The 22,513-nt window shown below is 33.3% G+C and overlaps 1 protein-coding gene across 2 annotated transcripts in view; it reads left to right on the forward strand.

The window, feature by feature from the left end:
- The window catches only part of LOC150090564 (myocyte-specific enhancer factor 2-like), a 318,621-nt gene that overhangs the window by 273,626 nt on the left and 22,482 nt on the right, over positions 1–22,513 (forward strand). The window contains exons 6-9 of one of the 2 annotated variants that reach the window (XM_090371613.1): positions 7,717–7,881; positions 9,624–9,765; positions 14,606–14,805; positions 20,397–20,511. In XM_090371613.1, the coding sequence (XP_090227739.1) occupies positions 7,717–7,881; positions 9,624–9,765; positions 14,606–14,805; positions 20,397–20,511 (622 nt within the window). The remainder of the gene's footprint in view (positions 1–7,716; positions 7,882–9,623; positions 9,766–14,605; positions 14,806–20,396; positions 20,512–22,513) is intronic. The other variant, XM_090371622.1, reaches the window with a different exon arrangement.

Consider the following 22,513-nt stretch of genomic DNA (forward strand, 5'->3'; position numbering starts at 1 on the left):
CCTATGCTTATCTTTGGTGACACTCCAATTTCTAGGCAAAATGATATATCTGTTTTGGGGATTACCCTGACTTCTAATCTCTCTTGGCACATGCACATTACAAATATTACTTCTTCTGCATCTAAAAAACTTGGTTTTCGCTCTCGGCTTTACTTTTCTTCCAAACAGCTGTTCACTCTGTACAAATCGCATATCTGCCCTACCATGGAATATTGTTCCCACAACTGGGGCGGTGCCCCCAAAGACCTCTCTCAGGCTTCTAGTTTCCATTCAGAAGAGGGCAGTTAGGTTAATTAATGACTCCTCTCTAACAGAGTCTCTTCACTCACTGCCTCATAGACATACTGTTTCTGCTGCATGCCTTTTCTACAGATACTTCCATGGGCATTATTCTTCTGAATTGGCTTCTATAATTCCCTCTCTCTCTCTTTCAAAAGAGTCCGAACATGTGCCGCCACCAGCCAACATCCATTTACTGTCCAACTTCAAACTCACAGAACCAACTTTTCATCTTCCTCGTTTATTCATTCAACTGCCATTTTCTGGAACAACCTTCCTTCGTACGTATTTCCTGAAAATTACAGTCTACAGAAGTTCAAGTCTAATGTCAACCAATATCTTCTTTCGTCTTCTCAACCCAAGCACGGTACTAAATACTATAGGTTCTAGGTTCTAATACCTCTCGTTTTTGGGGTTTTTATAAAAAAATAAAAATAAAAAATTTACTATTATTAAATGCTAGCTGCTATTATGAGCTTACGTAAAAGAATTTGAAACTAATTTGGACTGCTGTAATATTGCTAGCACCTTATAAATTTAGGATTTAGATGGTAGCCATATGTTTCAGTCTGTTATGTGGCCTGCTACCCTGCTAAAAGTTGAAATTATATTTCTGAAAACTTACATCCAAGTTGCTATGCACTCTTAATCTGATAATCCCAGTGCTGTTCAAACAAAGGAATGCACAGAGACCTGCATCTGGTTTGTAATTGGCTGCAAATGACATGCTTCATATTATTTGCCATCCTGATGGTGAACTCTGTGAGAATTACTGGCTGTGATTAGTCAGATTTTAATTTGGAGGTAGTATCTGTTCTTCTGGCCACCATCCTTTCCAACCTGAGTAAGTCTACTCTTGTTGGGAGAGATGATGATGTAGGTAGTCTTTCCAGAAATCATGCCATTTCCATTGCATTGATTTTATGATATCACTTGTTAGGGAATCTACCAATTGGCAGTAGTTCTGGTTGGACCTTGTAATCTTAAGGCCACTATCCTTTCAAAATAGCACTTTTGAGTTGTACTTTTTTGGTATTAATGTTCCAGAACAGGACAATTTGGAGGGGTGGGAAGTAGTCATCTGTGGGTTATGTTACTTTGAATAGTCAGTTTGCTGAAAACCAATTTTCTTGAATTGATGTTCAATGGTGACTTTGGGCTGCATAGATTGAAAGAACACATTTCAGAAATGTTATGTTGTCCTTCCCACCAGTCCTGATCCAGAGTTTCTAGTGAAGTAAGTTCCTCCCAATGTCAGTAATGGGAGTGAGAAACTTCTTTTTCTTTGTGAAACCCCTAAACATAAAAGGCATTAGAACCTATAGTACTTAATACCTTGCATGAGTTTTACCATGCTTAATGGTATGATCTGATCCATTACCTGTTTAATAAATTTGGGAGGGTGGATGGTTAATTGACTATAAGCATCTAGTCTGGCATAGCCCATGTTACAACTGTGTAGGACTACAGTTATATTGACACCATGCTCAAGCCCTTTAATATGCCGGCCATGTCGTGAAGGGGATGGATTTATAGTTTAGTACTGAAGTGATGTTAGTAGGTTTTCTGCATAACCTGATTGAAGAAGTATTCCCAGTCATCTTTAAAAGATTGCCAAGAAATGGAAAATTAATTAATTCCTTCTCTCTACAATTATTAATGTATAATATTGGAACATTATTCTTTATTATAACCATACATTACAGATATATTATGTATATATTTAGTACACAGTTCAGTCATCTTTTGGTGGTTGAAAGTGACTCCTACTAATGGTTGTCCATAATGGCCTCAGTGGTAGTGGGGAAATGAGAGTGGGCTTGCCCTGCTTAACTACCCTCTTCTGAAGGTAATTTTGTCTTCTAGTTATATAATTTGAAAAGTTGAGCAGATGGGCTGAGAGGTGGCAACTGAAGTTTAACATTGATTGCAAAGTACTGCATATGGGTAGCAGTAACCCCAGAGTAACATACAACTGTGTTACTACACTCAGGGTAGTGGAGAATGAGAAAGACCTGGTGTAATTGTGCAGTCAGATATGAAGTTTTCTGAGCAGTGCAGACAGTCGGCAAGAGTAGCTCATGGGGTCTTGTCAATGATATATAGGAATTTTGCTAGCAGGGATATGCTAGCAAGGAGGTGATTATCCCCTTGTATAAGGCAATGGTCATACCACTCTGTATGGGGGCGCCTCCGTAGCCAGGTGGGAAGGAGCAGCAGTGCGTAGCACACGCTTCTTGATTAGACCGGGGTTCGAGCCCGTCACCACCAAATACGGAGGATGTGCAAAGGTCAGGGAATGACCACCGCATATTCCCGGAGCAATATGGCCTTAGTTGCTAATGCTCCTAAAAAAACCAAATAACAAACTCTGTATGGGAGTACTGCATACATGTCTGGAGGCCTCATTTTAGGAAAGATGTTGAGTTACTAGAATGAGTACAGTGAAGGGCAACGAGATTAATGAGTGGAACAAAGGGTTGCTTTTACGAAGATAGGCTTAAGTTCTGCGAATTGCAGCACCTGCGAGATGATCTAATTGAGGTGTATAAGGTCTTGAATAGTTTGAGCAAGCTCAGTGCTGATGGGATTCTTCCTCTTGCTCAGATTCTGCACCTGAGAGGACATAAATTCAAATTGAGGAAAGATGATTGTAGAATAGATGTGCTGAAATTTGCCTTTAGCCAGCGGGTGGTTGATTGCTGGAACAAACTTCCATCTGTCATGGAAGTTGACAATTTAAATAAATTTGAGGCTGAACTAGACAAACTTTTGGAATGAATGGATGGGTGAAACAGGAAGGGTTTTTTTTATTTTTTTTTTATTGGCTGATGCTAAATAAGCTTGCTTTCTTGCAGCATATGCCTCTACTAATGTTAATTTTCTAATAATCTAATTTCATCTAATTATTTCATCATTCTATAATTTTTCTGCTGTTTTCCCTTCCTAGTACAAAGAAATGATAAACTTTAGCATGATAATGATTTTTGGCCCGCCCTGTATATATACTCTTACTAAAAATATTGGAACACTAAGAACAAAAAACAACTGTTTATGGATAAAATTTTAATATATATCCAGAATTTAAAACAAATACACCAACCATTTAACTATAGTGGTTTAATACTGAAAACTATAAAATGTACCAAATGATACTGCACTGTAAAATAATATATGCAAAAAACTGATTTGTAAAATAAAATGTACGATAAAAATATACCATAAAATATAAATGAAATTTAAAATACAATAAAATTAAAAGCGATAAAACATTGACTGAAGCTTTCGGGGGCTTCCGCCTCCTTTCTCACAACAATGATGTTTAAGCTGTGAGCCTGTTATTTAAGGATGTGTTGCTTAAACATCATTGTTGTTGATAAAGGAGGCGGAAGCCCCTGAAAGCTTCAGTCAATGTTTTATCACTTTTAATTTTATTGTATTTTATTGTATTTTAAATTTCATTTATATTTTATGGTATATTTTTATTGTACATTTTATTTTACAAATCAGTTTTTTGCATATATTATTTTACAAATCAGTTTTTTGCATATATTATTTTACAAATCAGTTTTTTCCATATATTATTTTACAGTGCAGTATCGTTTGGTACATTTTATAGTTTTCAGTATTAAACCACTATAGTTAAACGGTTGGTGTATTTGTTTTAAATTCTGGATATGTATTACTCTCCCAACCTTAGAGGCCTTTTTGAAGAAATTTTAATATAATGTAAGCCCAGTTTTAGCCTCTACCATTGCCCAAAACTTTTCTGTCAATTTATAACACTTTTCAGTCAAAATATTCTGCATTCCTCCAGCAGAACAATTTTAATTGGGCAAGAAATGTCAATCTCAGTGAACATGCCCTTGTATATCAAGCATATGACCTTGTATCATAAAATTGTATAGATGTTGTAAGAGCAGCATTATTGATGATGTCATGGTATCTTTTCTTCTGCAAAGTACTATCCATGAAACTCATTTGTCTAACATCATGCCAGAAAAACAGACCAAAACCATCAGATATGAATAACTATGACATTTGATATATTACTGTCCTTTTAAAAATATTTTCTGAGTTCATACCACACCAAGTTCTTCCATCTGATGGAAATAGTATGTAATTAAAGTTTGTCATTCCAGAAGTGTTTCCTTCAAGTATGAAGCCATCATACCTGTCTGTGTCCATTAACTATGATGGCAAAAAGTTTTTGGGCAGAACTTGACCATGAAACCCATATTGCAATGCCCTACATTAAGTATGGACAGTGCTCCTTACATTCCTAGATTGAGCTTTTGGTGTGATTTTTCCAGATACTAATTTGCGTAATTTTGTGTCAAAATATATGGTCTCCTCAGCAGTGCAGTCGACAACAAATTTGATGTTGTCGACTGCAATGCTTTTCACTTTCTTATTATGTTCCAGATGGAAATCAATCTTTAGAAAGTTGTAAATCTCTGAAATCCATTGTATCCAAATCCTGCTCTGTAGCACTGTGTCATCTTGCCAAGTTCAGATTTAGTTAAAATGCAGCACGCTTATTTCTGAATAGCCTCTACTTTTATTTATAACTTTTTACTACCACATTGTAAAAAATATTTGAAATATTTGCATAAACAGCAATTTGTACAAAATGTGCTTACTTACGTTGGCATCCCCACTTTTAGTAACATTGTGTATGCCTACAAAAAAGTTGCAATCTGGTATTACTTGGTTTATAAATCTGATTATAAGTATGCACAGATGGTCAGTTTGGCTTGTTACATTCAAAGCCAGATAAAGCAAAAGGTAGTGGTTCAGTTGCTCCTGGGCTATAAGGTTGCTGAAGCCCCTCGAACAGTAATTGCACTCTTCTAGAGTCTAGGGTCCCCACAACTTGTATTTAAGGCCTCTAAAAATATGTGCACCAGGACCCTGACTACATAAACCTAGCATTGGTTACATTGTCCATGAAGCAGGCAACAAGGAGAACTGTATTTTGTCTTTGCCTAGTGTGAAGTCAGTGCACCACCTGAGGATATTTTTTAAGCATTGCAGTCATTAAGTTGTTACTTTCTTTATTGGATTATTAACCATTATAAGGATATTAGAGGAATACAAGTCAACTCAGTATCATTTGTGGATTGACTAAATTGAATTAGGGTGTATTGCAGAAGTATAAAATATCAACTGACCACATCTCTGAGGGAAATTCAGAGGTCACAAATGGAATAGCTGGATTGAATCTGCCCACAGAGCTCTTGTAGCTACTCCAGCTATTTACAAAGCATACAAGTCATCAACCCATCTCAGTTATAGTCGTGTGGAAGATCTATTAATGGCCTCCGTTAGTAGACAAATTTTGTGCTTCCTCCATAGATATTTGTCTTTGTGCATGCATGCTAATTATGTAAGCAACTACACACACACACACACACACACACACACACACACACACACACACACACACACACACACACACACACACACACACACACACACACACACAGGCGCCTCCATAGCCAGGTGGGAAGGAGCAGCAGTGCATAACACATGCTTCTTGATTAGACCGGGGTTCGAGCCCGTCACCACCAAATACAGAGGATGCGGAAAGGTCAGGGTATGACCACCGCATATCCCGGAGCAATATGGCCTTAGTTTCTAATGCTCCTAAAAACCAAATAAACAACAAACAACAACACACACACACACACACACACACACAAAGAGAGAAAAATTGTGGTATTCACATCATCAATTAATGTGGAATAAAATGAAAATGGGTATTTCCTTTTTTCCTCTGATGTGTGAAATACTCTTAAATTAACTCAACAAAATTTCGGCATTAAAAGAAGAGATGAGAAAAGAGGTGGGAGATGTTGTGAATATTAGGTGAGTACTTGGCAAAATTGAAAAATTTTGCTTAAATAGCATCCTTACTTTCAGTAACATTAAAAGTTTTCACCAAATGTTTTATGCTTACAAATAAAATATCATAAGTTATATTTATGTTACTCTGAATGAAGTTTTGCCATTGCTAAAATAATAATAGGACAAAATGAGTATAATGTTGTAATCTTCCTTTTTCCTTGTACTTTTTCCTGTACATTCTTCCTTAGTTAATTTCTCTTTTGTTTTAAAGATAAGTGTTGTTGACTTTTTTATAAGTGTTAATTCTTTACCTGTGTAAAATAGTGGTATTTTAAAGGGAATACCCTAAATTTATGAGTTTCAATAAAAATACAAAAAAAATGTGAATTTTCATTGTTTTTCTTATTCAGGAGATCATGCATTCTTGTGCAAGGATAAACATGTTAAAATATTAGTATATTTCTCTAAGTAATGCTATACATGTGTACTGCTCATAAACTAATGAGACCCCAGAGAACTGGCAGGGCTTGTGGCTCCCTGAGAGCTCTTGGAGCTTCTAAACCCTTTTGAGTTTGATGCTTCTGTCATATGCCATATGATGATAATTTTGATAAAGCAATTATGACATAGATTAATTTGATCAACATAATTAACTCAGATAACTTCATTAAATAGTTAAAATTTCAACTGCACAAGATGGTACTTTTATTGTTAATTGTAATTGATAAGGATATTTTGACATATTTTTGCCAAATAGATTATTTTGCATGCATATGATATCCTTCGGGTTAAATGGCTTTTGCCGAGATTTGGTATTTTTGATGATCCTTAATAAAATTGATAAAACAAATTCAGTTTTTTTGCATGTAGCGTAATTTGGGGTCCCATTTGTATTCATTTTATTTATTTAAATATAGACCATTTCATGTTCATCAAAAGGTCTGTATTTAAATAAATATATAATATCGGTGTGGATACACCATAGTTAACCCATAAATTTAAACTACATATGTAGTGTAAAAGGCATCATTTTAACTGTATCTCATATTGTGGATGCCTTCACAATGAGATAGCTTTAAAATAATGTTATTTATTTGAAGTAGTGCAATACCAGCTATCTCGTTGTAAAGGCACCCACAATATGAGATAGAATTAAAACAATGCCTTTTACATTACATATGTAGTTCAAATTTATGGGTTAACTATGGTGTATCTACACCGATATTATATAGTTAATTACCAAAACCTATAAGTAATTATGCCATGTGCATTTCGTTTTCTAATTAAATAAATATATAGTAACAAACACAAGAAATATAGTAGGTTATGGCTATATATATTATTTCCTAATATAGGCATGCAAAATACATCTGTTTATAATGTATTTACTACTCTCTCATGTTGCTCTCTGATGTTGCTTGCATAATGTAGGTGGCTGAGAGTTGCATAATTTTTTGCACAACAAATTCTTTTTCTGATGATATGTAATTCATATTACTAATTTTGTTTGTTTAGTAATTAAAAAGATCTTTTATGCTAAAAATATGCATAATATGAACTTATTTTTGATACAATTATATTTCATAGGCATTAAGTAAAAAAGAACATAAGCATTCTAGTAATGGTTGTGACAGTCCAGAACCTGATCAAGATCAGTATGCCTTGACTCCTAGGACTGAAGCGAAATACAACAAAATTAATGAAGAATTTGAAATGATGATGCAAAGAAATGTTGTCCTTAATGGAAACAGGGTATGTGCATGCATAGATATTTGAGGGAAATTATTTTAGATATCATTAAGATGGTCAGTAGAGTACAATTTTCAGAAGAAATTTTTTAAATCTTCCTAAATGCATTTTAGAAGCATTTATTTATTTGTTTGTACCTATTTTTGTGAAATAATAGTAGATGGTTTTTTATACATTGACATTTTGAATTTTAATATTATTGAGTAAATTTGATTCTATATTTGAGTAAATTTGGCATGACACCCTAAATTTGAGTGAATGGGCATGTCACTTTTGAAAGGTTGATGATCTCCTTTTCAGATTATATAGGCTGGCTTATATGTAACTTATAGATTATAAATTACACATAATCCTATATGATCATATACTGTAATTATTGCTTCATTATATACAGCACCTCACAAGCATAAAACATAATTTCTATGAAAAACAATGCTGCATTGAAAAGCATAATAAATTAAAAAATTAAAGTAATTAAAGCTAGACATGCCTGGGTGCTAATAGGAGAAAGCTCCTATATGATCCCTTCCCCCAAGGCCACCAATTAAAGTAATCCCCTCGATCACATGAGCACTTTGTAACACTGATTCCATTGTTCCTGCACTTCCCAGGATCATTGCCTTCTGCTAGAAGTAGCAAAACGTAGCATCAGTTTGAATTCAGTTTTTGATAGTTTCTCCATGTTAATGTTTTGTCGAAGTTGTGTATAATTCACAGAACTGGAATAGTTCCCTGAAACATCTAGTTTTATTTAAGTTATTATGCTAATTTAATTAAAGTTTCAATTTATTATACATTTTTCAATGAAGAATGTGTTTTTTCTCGAATTTACACATTCCTGTGTTTTTCACCAAGTCTCTGAACTCCCTTATATTATAAAGATGTTATTTAAAACTCATCTTTAATTTTGATTTTTCAACTCATTTAATTTAGTTACTAATCTTAGAAATCTATCAATTTTTAGTTGTCATTTAATAACAAAATACCACCAAACTGCATTTTTGAATAAATAAAGTGGAGTTAATTTATTCAAAAAACAAATATTAAAGAAAAAATACTGACACATGAGTACATCCACTATGTAAAATACATTATGTAAAAAGATAATGCAGTCATTATTATTTTAATTATCGTACTATTTAATTCCACACATATTTCAATATGGAATATTAAAATATTTTTAAAATTCATATGAAAATCTTAATTACACTTTTATATTCCATATTTACGTATAATATATTTAAAGATATAGTCTTGAGGAAATCTGTTCCAGTTAGTATAGCAAGGACTTTCAATTTTCACAATTGCTATCGCTTACTTTGTTAAAGCTTTATTGCAAGTACAGAAATCAGAAATCTGTTTCAAAAGATTTTTAGATTAAAAATTGAACAGAGAATTTTTGTTTCTTTCTGCTTGTTAATAGAACTATTGAATTATTTTTTTATTACTAAAACAATTAATATTATTTATTAGTGAAAATATGTTTTGAAGTGCAGATTTGTACTTGTCACAGTAGTGCAATATTCTGTAATGGATTAAATGAAGTCTAGTTAAATTTTAACCTTTTTACTAATGGAGATTTAGAAAGAAATTAAAAATCAGTTCATTGACAACAAAGCGAAATTAATGCCTTTCTTTATTCAGGATCTTGTATTGAGTGCATGTAAATAGAGTCATAAATCAAAAACACAAAGAAATTTTAAGCATGCACACTAAGAGATAAAATTTATATCCTCTGCCAATAGAGCCAGACATCACTGGGCCAGACAATTGGAGGTATGCCAGTGACACTGCCTGTTAACACTTCATCCTACCAAGACAGTCTAATGCAGCCTTCACCGCAGATGCCATCTCATACCAGCATTAGTCCTCGACCCAGTTCATCAGGTATGTTAGAGAAAGAAAAGAAAGACCTTTAAAAAATAATTGAACTAACTTTTTAAAGGAAAAAGAATACTTTATAAAATAAATGATTCTTGAAATTATTACTAAATTTTCAATATTTAAATTTAAATATTAAAAATTTAATTATTAAAAATTTAATAATAATCATGTAGCAATTGGCTGCCAAAAATTTTAGATGATAAGTTTATAGGATAAGAATGATAAGTTTATAATCATTCTTGAATTCCTATAAAAAAAATACTGGGTGAGCACTTTCTTTGTTAAATTAAAGGGGGTGGTGATTTATTTTCACGGAGTTTTTTAGTTTTCCTTCATATTATATAATTCCTCTCAAGAATCTAACAATATACAGTTTTTTTTGTAATTTCTAGTAATGATTTAATGTTCTGTAACTTTATAAACTTGTTTAAAGGTCAAATTTTAATAAAAACTTACTGTGTATTATTTTACAATTTATTCACACATTGCATCATTTACAACCAGGCTTTTGTGTCTGAGTGTTGATGTTCCCCCTTTTGGTTCCTTAAATAAAATTAAAGTTGCAGTTTTTAGGTATGTTGTGCACATTGTGAAAATATACCTTCTCCCCTTATCAAAACATTGCTCCCCTTTCCCCTATTCAGATTCTCTTTAGGCATTATCTGGAAGGATAGTGGCAGTGAGATTTTCATTAGCTGACCAAGGAGTCTTTAATGTATTACCATTGGCCCCAGTCTATCCAACTATCTGATTTTCAGATCCATCTTAAAGCTGTATCCTTGTGTTTGTGCTAGTTTTTCTGGGGACTGCCAGCTGGTATAAATAAGGCAGATGCTTCCACCCACATGCTGTCTAGGTCAAATGGGTTTACTTGTGCAAATTCACAAGAGTACACATGGAGTAGATTCCAAACAGATTACACTGAAAACTCTCATTGTTATGAGCTTTCCTGGATACATATAGAAATCATTGTTTCAAAATGGTCCAGTATACATTTTTACACAAAATATTTTTCCTGTTATACATTGTGTCTTAGGAGGATTAAGAAATAAATTGGAATTTTTTTTTTTTAAACAATAGGTAATTTTTTTGCATTAGATAGTTTATATGTTTGTTTTGCTTAATATTTTGTTTGAATTTATATAGCATATTGAAAAACCATTGGAATTATTAGCTTTTTAGATTTGTTTGAAAATGTTCCTAGTTTCATCATTTCTGCATATAACAACCCTCTTCTCAATAAACTGATTTTCATGAAATTTTATATATGGCTCTTCTAGAAATATTTCTTAAGTAATTTCAACTTCATTAAAATTGGACATGTGAATGTCTTGCAATTTTTTTAAAATACATTTTTTGTTTTATATCAGTCAGTTTTTAAACTGTTTCTGCTACATGACAATTTTTTCATTACATCATCTCTCTATACATTAAAAAAGTTTTCCTCCTAGTGATATTTATTCGAGCCAATGAGAGAAGAGGGCGAGGCAATTACGTCACTACAAATACAATTAATTATTGACAACTGCCTCCATAGCGTTCACCAATCTCGTGAACGTGCTTCCCTAACATTTGATGTTCCATTGTAACTTTTTGTATATTAATGAATATTGTATACTGTATTTGTAAATACAGTAATTTAGTATTTTGTAAATATTTCAGCAAAATATTTTAGTCCTGCTCTTTTGATTGCAACACTATTCCTCACGCATTATGGTACCTGAAGCAAAAGGCCTTTTCCTAAGTGACTTATGTAAACGCAGTTAAATAATTACATAGTGATATTTATGCGACCTTGAGAATGTAGCAAACTACAAATGCACAGGTAAATAATTACATAGGTAATTTCTTGATTAGATATCGATCATAATGACAGTGTTTTTTGTCTGGCGGCACCAGGGGTCTCCCCTACTCTGTGTAGAATACAATACTCTGCATAAGGCTAGGGTGTGTGTGTTTTGTGAAGTATTAGTGTGGGTTGTGCTGTTCCTCTGGCCACTTAGCCTGGGGGCTTGTGGAGAGCAACTAACACCCCCGTTTCCATCACTGCCCTGGGAAGGCAGGCCAGGACGCTAGGAGAGAAGAAAGCTCTGGCAGGGTGAACCCTGGTGTAGCCTAGGCATCCAAGGAGAGCCCAAAAAATATATATATATATATATTTGGAAAGGAGATAATGGGGAGATAGGAAGAGGGTTGGATAAAAGGAGCAGAGAGCAGTAGTTGAGGCACTTGCCTGATTTGAAAGGGGAGACAGTAAGGGGACCCTGGTACAGGATGCCCATCCTGGTCCAGAGGGTGGGAGTTGAAAGTGTGTGGTGGGGTGAGCCACCACACAAAAGGGGGTAGGGGCCACCCAGGGTGGGGAACTCTGGAAAATTACTGAAGTTGTTCTTCAGTAATTTTCTTGTTAAAAGATTGGAGGGCATTGTATTTCCACTTATGTTTGAAGGGAAAGTTTTGTGTTTCTTATTATATTTGCAGAAAAGTACACATTTCTGCTTCTGTTTCCATTCTTTTCCTTCTCTTTTAGAATTTCTTTGAGTCAATTTATAGCTAATATCTAATATCTTCATGAGAAAAATCATTTTAACTCATTTATGTTGATGAACACACTTCTTACTTTTATTTCATTTACATTTCTTCTTTTCATCTTGCTGAGCACTATAACAGTTTGGATTGTGGGGGCATCCAAAATTTCTTATGATTCAACTGTAATTATATGTGTCCATAGGTCCATTTAGATTTGACATTAAAACAGTTTACAATTTTGGTCTGAAAATGTCATTAGTGTACTTCTGAAATAAATGTACAACTATTCCTTGAGCAGCATGTTGCATAGGTAAATTGTGTTGTTTGAAGATAATAAAGCATTCAAACCTATATTGGTATAATTATGTGTATTTATGTTGCACTCCAATCCATTCTGTGATCTATATAGAATCACAGAATCAGTGATAAGAAATGTTATTTTAGCCCAAAGCCTGTTGCACAGTGTTGATATTTCACCAATTTGTGCTCTTTGTCTATTCTGTCCACACAGCTGAAACTTCTATTAGCTGTTTTTGAAACTGTTTTCTTTGATTTCTCTACTGAAAGTTCCAGAAATCTGTTAATTATCACATAATTAGGAAACATTCAGGAATGGCATTTTTCATGTTATTGATAGCGTGCTGGCTTTATTAATCAAGTCAGCCATTCTGACTTTCTGTGAGTGTACAAACAAGCTCAGTCAGCAATATTAGTTTTCTGTATCTGTTTGAAGAGTTTGAAGGGTTATTTCTCTTTGACTTCTACAGATAAAGTTAATCCTCATAATCACAGTTAAATCGTTATTCATCACCATATTGATTACCATGCAAATAATTGATAACACTAGCATATCTGTATTCAGTAAAGTAAAATTCTTAGGAACCATCCTTGATAAAAAGTTATGCTTTTATTCCTAAATTAACCGGTGCAATACCACCACTTTGCTTATTGGAGGCTTGAAGTGGTGAAACCCATGTTTAGTCTCTAGAGCAAAGTTTTTGGCATCCCTCTCCCCCCATACTTTTCCTTCAACCCATGCACGGTACTAAGTACTATAGGTTTTGATACCTTTCGTGTTTGTGGTTTTCATTAAAAAAAAAAAAAAATTAAACCAATCTGTTCCAAGCTTTTGTAGGTCTTCTAGTAACATAAATTGGATTTAAAAGAAGTTTCAGACTATAGTGCTTAGGAATTTGTCCATTTTTTGTGAGTGGAATATTTAGTCCGACAAGACTCATCCCACACAAGGTGGAAAAGGCCTGAATTTTAATTTCATCTATGATGCTAGGAATTTTTATTGATTTTTTTTTTTTTTTTTTGCAATGTGGTTGAGTTGGTCTCAGGGTGAGGGATGGATAGGTTTTTTTTTTTTTTTTTCTCCTGGAATCTTGAGTTTTTCATTCGGAAAACAGCAAATAATATAAACAATTACAGATCCACTATACTGACACCTCATAGCCTTAGTAGCTTTGACACTTAACACACACCTAAAATACATGCCATCTACAAGGCTGTCTTTGCTGACCTGTTTGAAGTGCTGTAAATTTTGTATCCTTAAATGGTACTTGTGGGAAACAGGATACATATATACTACTTTGAGATGGCCGCTCTTGAAGAACTTTTTCTTCTCCTCTATTTAAAATCAGTGGCTGTGGTGCCATTTAGCTTTTTAGTGATATGCTTTTTTTTTGACATCCGGTGTTTTGTTGCCTAATGCATTCCTCCGTGTTGAGTGCAAACCTTTCTTTTCTAATATTATATTTTTATTCAGTCTAAAAAATGCTCTGACTGCTTCTTTGTGTTTAAAATGGCAGTATGCTTCCGCAAGTTGAACTGTGGATCTCCGGGCTTGAACTGTATGTAATATAGCTCAGGCAAAAAATGTTTTGCCATCTGTTCAAAGCATGTGGAATTTGCAAATTTTAATCTGATACATTAAATGTTTATTTCCTTCTTGAACTACAACTATTGATATTATTATTATTTTACATTCTCATATTTATCTCACTTGTAAACCCCCTCTAGAAACCTCTTTTCTTGTGTCACCATTTGTATTCTTTTATTTACTTTTTTAACTTTTGGTGAATAACCAATTTATATATGTATAAAGCATTATTTGATAATTGTCCTGTGTTATTTGCCATGCAGTCATAAGTATTTTTTTTTTTTTTTTGCCTTTAGTATTAAAATGTTATTATTTTATTTTAATGTAAATAAGTAATAATATAAGCTAAAATATTATGAACTATAAGAATATTGTAAATTATTATTCACTTTTTGATTATATATTAGTAAACAAAAATATGTTATACAGATCTCTCTCCTTTAGGAATGTTAGATATAAATGGTGTTACTTCCAATGGCTATCCACGGCCTGGTTCTCCATCTTCTCTTCCTGGTAGTAGCTCACCAGGATTAAGCTCCAAACAGTTGTTAGGAAAGCAGCACTCCCCTTCTGGGAGTCGCCCAAATCTTCGTGTCGTCATACCCAACTCTCATTCTACAACAACGCTTGTAAGTTTTAATTTAAGATTCAAATTTTTAGTAGCACTTTTTATATCTATAAAAAAATTTAAAACATATGCTTAACATTCTATTAGATTCTATCTTAGAGTGAAGTATAATGCAGCAAAATATTAGACTGAACATATGAGAATGGATGAATAAATAACCAGAATTTTCTTTGTCATTATGGAAAAGAGGCAAGCTGTGTGAATTGCATGTTATTTGTATGCATTATATTACAGATGGTAATACAGATCAATTTCAATTGATATATGGCAGCTGTTTGAAAATGGCAATGCAGCTAATATTGTTTATGTCAGAAGATATTTTGTTTAACAAAAATTGAACATCTCAAATTTGTTGAGATTCATAATCATTTAATAGATGTTTATGCTAAGAACACCATGGAACCCAGTACACAAATCAAGTCCCCACATGATGCTACACAAAAGTTAAAGACTGCAAATATGCAGGAAGAGACTTGCATATTTTTGTTAGTTGACCTTTTTAAGATATGATTATTCTGCATGAAAATGCATATCCTTGTATTTCTGAACCCATGAAACACTTGTATGATTTCAAGTGAAAAATCTTGTATTACCCAGCATACATCTCTAATGTGGCATGTGTAGTTCCAAATTGGAAATATGTTTGTAATGAAGTCAAACATTTTGTTACCACTTTTTCACTGATAGCTGTCTTTGCAACATCACAAAGGGTTACTTTGGTCACAAGAATTTGTACCACAACTTGTTCATAACTTTAGATGGAAACAAAATTTGAGAGCAGCATATTGTTCCTCGTGTGTCACATCCACTGTTTTGTAGGCAAAACTGAACAGGCATAAACTTTACCAACTGCCAAGGTCATATTGTGCATATAAGTTGAACTGTGCAGTTACTATGTGATGCAGCTTGATTTGGTTTTAAATTCTACAGCTCAGCTAGAAATAGCAAGCAGGTTGTTCATGAAAAATTATGATCATTCTTTATTGAGCATCCCTCATACATATTTACAATTAAAAAATAAACAATTATAGCAACGTACATTCAAGTGTTTGTTATCTTCAAATAAATGTAAACTAATTTTATTTGAATAAAAATAACAAAACAGTAGTAGCATGACATAAAGTGTTCTCATACAGCCAGCTGTTCTAGCTAAATGTGCATGCTGAAGAACTGATAATGCATGCAGCCATTGTGTTTGTTTTATATCTTTATTCAAATAAAATTGGTTCACATTCATTTCAGAAATACACTGACATTGTTTTTAGCCAAAACTGATGACTGGAAACAACTTTCCCATTGAGAAAAGAGCAGGTGGTTAGACAAAATTTTAATTTAGAAATCATAAAATATAAATGGTTATATTTATTTCACTTTTGACCTAAAGTTCAAAAATTTTTTCCATTTCCCAGATATGGCAAAAAAGGTACAGATGACAAATAGCCTAAATCTAAAAATAAGCAAGATGCTTTTTAATTGAAATGCACTATATAAAGAAATTCTGATTATTTGATGATCCTTTCTTGTAGTTACATAAAATATTTAGATTATGATAATAAGATTCTGTTGGTACTATTGTGATTATTTTATCATTCACAACATCTGTTGAATATCCATCAAATTTGTTGTTCTAATCCAATTTTAGGAGTCAATAAATAAGCAGAATATTCGAAAATTGTAGATCTCTTAAAGTACCATTTATAACTGACACAATATAATAGCATAGCTTAATTTAATTTTTTTTTTGTTGGCTAAATCTGTGTAAGCGTGGTCACGTGCTACGTTTATCTGACATGACCACACGGTACCATTCTTGATTTCCATATATAATGTATTTATTTAAATAAACTAAATGCAACAAGGCATAATATTTTAAGAGTTTAAGATTCTATATCTATATAATATCAGTGTAGATACACCATAGACAACTCTTAAATAAAAATTACAATTGTAGTGTGAAAGGCACCCACCAGTGAAAAGCCAACTAGCTTTGAAACGGTGCTGTCTGGGTGGTGGTGCCCACCGAGAATAAGTGACAATAATCATCTCTATTAGTGAAGTGTTACTTATTTGAGGTTTTGTAGTTGTTGGCGCATCGGCTTCTGTGGCCATAATGCACCTCCCAAGGTTTTTCTAGTACTTTGATCCAAGCCCGAGGCGGGATTCGAACCCGCGACCTTTGGGTTGCCAGGCAGGCACTTTACCCACCCGGCTAGCCTGGTCGGCCTTATTTGAGGTAGTGCAATACATGGTAACTCGTTGTGAAGGATGAGCACAATATGAGATATAGATGAAATGATGCCTTTCACAGTACAATCATAGTCAATTGATGATGCTACACAAAAGTTGTTCAAGAGTTGTCTATCTACACCAATATTAAATAGATATAGTAATGTATTTATGTATTCATAGTTGAGGAAGAGACACACACAGAATCGAAAGCTTCTGTAAGTATTTTATTTTATTTTATCAAAAAGAAGTGAGAGCAGCAAGCAGGGGGCGAAGCCCCCTAGTATAGTATTATTTTATTAATTTGTCTATTTTTTTTTCCTGTTAAAAAAAAGAAGTACACTTTTTAGCATTAACTTTTACCGTAAATGAATGAAGTAGTATTAGCAGTATAGTACAAGGAAGCCACAGGCTTTTGCTGCTCCAGTCAAAAAAATAATTGCATAAAATAAAGAATTTTTATTATTAATTAAAAATTAATAATAAAAAATAAACAATAAAAATAATAAAAAATAAACGATAAAAAGCAATAATAGAAATAAAAAGTAAGATATTGATATAAAAAGAAAAATCTGTGCTTCTCTCTTCACAATGGCAACTTATTCTAGTAATTAACAATTCACTGACTGAAAAAAAACTTCCTACAATCCAATCTAAACCACTTTCTACATAATTTGAATTTAGTCTCTAGTTCTGGAATCATATAATAGTGCAAGTTTCTGCTTCATTCATTTTACTATGATAGGCCACTCAGAGCCTAATAGAACTCATTCAAGTCTCCTGTAAAGTGCTTGGTTGTCAAACTAGCTCTGTAGCTCTTATATTCAAAGGGCAGCATCTACCATCACCCACAGTGAACAGTCAGAGAGGGAACCGGATAATCACTTGTAAAAAACAGTTAACAGGCCATAAGATGGAAGATTGTTTAGAAATCCTTTATGCCAGACATGATCAAAATGTCAACAGCAACTGTTTTGAGTTTCACCAAATTTTTCCATTAAAATTTTTCCAAAGATGAGTAATATAAACCAAATAAAGATGAGTACTACAATACTGATGGAATCTATGTTGGTGATCATTAATCAGATGCAAGGTTCAAAACAGTATAAGAATTGGTAGTTGATGAATTTCTTCATTTTTTTTGGAAAGAGTAGAGGTGGGCACAGTTGAAATGGAGTGATTTTTTTTTTTTTTTTTTTTTTTTTTTATCCTTTTCTAGGAAGTGGCTGGCTGGATATGAAGAAATTTCCAAGCAGAGGAAAAAAAAAGCCAGTAACAGTGAAATGAGATATTAAAACATTTTAGTATTAGTAGTGGCAAATGATGCAAGAAAGCAGGCTTATATAGCACTGCCAAAAAAAAAAAAAAAAAAACATTTCACCTGTCCATCCCCTACAGTAGTTTGTTTAATTCTTCATTGAATTTTTTCAAATTATTCACTTGCACTGCAAAAGACAGAAGTTTGCTCCAGCAATCAACCACCTATTGGCTGAAGGCAAATATCTATTCTGAAACCATCCTTCCTCAATTTGAATTTATGTCTCCTCATGAGCATGGTCTGACCAAGAGGAAGAATCCCATTAGCATTGAGTTTGCTCAAGCCATTCAAAGCCTTAAGCACCTCAATCAGATCACCTTACAGTTTGTATAGTTTCCAGACCCTGCAATTTGCAGATCTGAAACATTTCTTGATAAGAGTATCCCCTTTGTTTTCCCTTCACCAGTCATGTTGCCCTTCTCAGTACCTATTCCAGCTCTACACCCTTCGTAAAATGAGGCCCCCAGACCTGTATGTAGTACTCAAGGTTACACGAACAGGAACAAACTTAGGAGTACAGGTTTTGAGAAAAAGTGGAGAAATATGATCAAAACCTGGAGCTTTCTTGGCATCAAGATTCTTCTAATATCCTTCCTTTGGAAGACTGTGGGAGGCATTGAGTGGAGTGTGTTAGTATGGGGAGGTGACTTACGAAGATCATCAATGCAAGGGTTAAAAGTAAAGTAGGAGCTCATAAGAATGTTTTATCTTTAACTGATGATGAAATCAAACCATTGTAACAGTGCTGGATGTTTAGGTGGACAGCTTTGGTAGAAACCAGATTCTATTTGAATAAGAAGCAAGTTTCACACTTTTAGCCTGTTCAAAATTGAGTTTAGATTGATTAATAATTGTTTTACAATTGTTGCAAGCTTTAGTACAGGCAGAAAATGATGCTGAAGATTTGAATATAAATTAATTGTGATATGCTATATTCTTAACTTGAACAACCTTAGCACATTTATTGCAAAACCAAGGTTTAGATAAATGACAAAGTTTTGGGATGGAATACAGATTAAAGGAGTTTAATTCTTAACAAGTATAATTTCACTGACTTGATCTGAGCAGATATTAGGATTAGAAGATTTAAAACAATAGTCCAGTGAAGGAATAGAAACCATGAAGATGTACTATTTCACATTCTTGTAATGCTAAGTGATCTAAGACTAAGAGAGAGAGAGGCCATGAGAGAGAGCGGTGGGGAGGTGGGAGGCTCCATTGAAGGAGAAACCATCACCAAGCTGCAATCTGAGGTATGTAGATTACTGCCAACATTAACTGTGTATTTGAAAAGGTGTTGGTGAGGAAATGATGAAGAATGTTGGTTGTGTAGTTATAATTGCTTGTTATTCTGATAGGTAGATGAACAAGTTGTTTAAGGTCATTAGTTATTACAGAAGCCTCAGCATCTTGATCAGCTGAGTCTGTGTAGCTTGAAAATTGTCAAAGCCAACTGGAGTTGTGAACAGAACATTAATATCACCAATGAAAATTATCTAATTGTTAGGAAAGTTAGATTAGAGAAAGTCAGGTTTCAAAGAAAGGAAGTCAAAAAAAGTTCTGAGTGATTTGTAGAATTGGGTGAATGTTAAAAGGCAAGAGATGAATTTGATATAGTGGGGGGAAAGAGATTTTAAACGAGAGGTGTGATTCCAGATTAGGAAGTCTTAGGACTAGGAATGTCAGAGTGAACATATTTACAAGTACCACCTTTAAAGTGATGGAATCGTAGAGCAGATAATTAGGACAATTGAGATGAGGGTAGTTGATTGACCATTAGCTAAGATTCTGTCATAAAAAAGAAGTGTGGCTTGGCAGATTATAGGTGAAAGGATATCATACAGTCTGGAACTGGGATCTCATATTTCTGAAGTGAATGAGGAAGTTTTTTGGAGGTTTAGATTTTTTTTAGCAGATAAAATTTGATCTGTTGGTTTGACTATTTGTGATGCATTTTGTAGATAAGGTAAAAGTGGTGGGAGACATGTATTAATTAATGAAATTTTTAAATACGGCTCAGAATATTGATCAGTGCTATTCTCTTCTAGCAAACAGCTAGACCTTCAAATAGCTCTTTAGGTACACCAGTAGTAGGAGTGGGTACACCGACTATACCGAGTATGACTAGTTATCCGTCCACTTTAACAACCAGTTTCCCTCCAAGTAAGTATTGCTAATTAACTAGAAAATATGTTTTTTTTTTTTTGAATAGTCACAATATTTAAATTGAAATATAGGCTTGCAGAATGTTGATAACATCCCATAGTTATTAAAATATTTGCTACTTTCAAATGAATTTGACTACCCAGTAGTCGTTTGTGATAGTGTAGTGAGCTACTTGTCCCTTATGTGGAAATATCTGGATTCAAATCCCATTGGACACTGGAGGATTCTTTAAGACCTCTTCAATCCAGTTTGTGTTTGGCTGATCTGAGAAAGAAGTAGGAGGATTATCCCTATTAGTTATTCTGGGTTTTTCAGCTTTCACAACATGCAATTCATAGAAAACACAATAAAAACACCATGTCTAGTAAATACCTCATAAATCTAATGTACTGTGGGCAAAGTTGTCAATGCAAAAATGAACCCCCAGAACAACTGACCAACCACTACCCTCATGTGAACATCAGTACCTTTAAGTGCACAGGTGGAAATAAGAATTTGTCATAAGCAGAATCAGTTTATAGTACAGAGCATTGATGTAACAAATGTCTGGAATGTTTGGATTTTGCTAAGACCCTTCTTTAAGTTATATTTTATTGTTGTGTAATATTTTAAGCTTTATTTTGTAATTTACCCTAAAATAATTTTAATAATGCTTTTTAATTTTTTAATTAAACATATGCTTTTTAATTTTTTCAATAAAAATGAGTTAAATTTGTGAAGAATTGATGAACATTTGACGAACATTTGACATTGTTGCAAGAAGTCACAATGAAAAAAAAAATTCTTTTTGAGAATTTTTTTAAAAAATTTAAATATATATTTAAAAGTAATCAGAAAAAGTTCTCATAAAGCATAAAGATTCAATCTTTGCCAGCTCTATTATTGTAGAATATGAAATCTTGCAGAAAAATTGAAGTCATATCATCATGTTTTTGTACTTAGTTTCACCTGGTCATTTTTTGGCTAACTGCAGTCATATGGTACTTTTCTGCTCTCAGGTATACATCGCACATTTGAATTTGGTTTGCACACTACCATGAAAAATGGGTGGTTAATTTTTAACTCAATGATTGCTGTTTTTGTGTGGCTACTATAAAAATTAAATTGTTAACATCCTATCATATGGTTAGCCAGGAGTATAAGCAGGTTTTTTTTTTTTTTTTTTACATGTGTTGTGTTAAAATATCGGATTATTAACTTAGTTCTTCACAAGTTTTTCTCTGGCACGAAGTCAGATAAATGCTCCGTATCATTCATATCTCTGGCTCAGGAAGAAAAATAAAAATTTTTCTTATGAAATAAAGCTCTTCTTTTAAATAAATCTGGCACAAATCATTCTAAGTTAGACAGTTTACATTGAAAATTAAAAGTTTAAATAACATAATCCAAATGTTTAGCATTATTCAAGCTGATATCAGAAAAGAATAAACTAATAAATAAAACAATGGTATGCATTTGAAGGAAAGGTTAGGATATCTTTTTAAAAAGATGTCACCAAACATTTCACTAGCTCTCCGGTGCTAGAACTCTTAAATGAAGAAAAAACTTTGATATATGTATCAATTAAATGGAACTAGGTTATTTAACTTTTGTAATATCTGCAAGATAAAGTGGCCTTCATGTTCCAGGCATTCCAAAAATTACATCCATTCTGAAGTAAAGTTGAGAAGAACATTATGTGGAGTACTACTGAGTAAGAAAGATTTAAAACAAAATGCCTGACGTAGCCGAGTGGTCAGGAGCACGAGTACAGTAGTACACGCTCTTTGAGTGGTCCAGAGTTTAAGCCCGTGACTGCTAAATATGATTGACATTTGTATTAATTGATTTATTGTAAACTCTACTGACCTGGTGGTCGTGCCAGAGTATAAACAAGAACATATTTTTCCATATGAGGTATTTTAATTAGTTTATTGGTGTGCAATAAACAAATTGTTTAATGTTGGTACAATTAGATCCACAAATAATCTCAAAAACTAAATAAATTGGTTATGCTTAG

This window comes from Mastigoproctus giganteus, chromosome 1 (genome assembly GCF_048544385.1).
Source record: "Mastigoproctus giganteus isolate SK-2022 chromosome 1, ASM4854438v1, whole genome shotgun sequence".
In the NCBI taxonomy this organism is placed as follows: Eukaryota; Metazoa; Arthropoda; class Arachnida; order Uropygi; family Thelyphonidae; genus Mastigoproctus; species Mastigoproctus giganteus.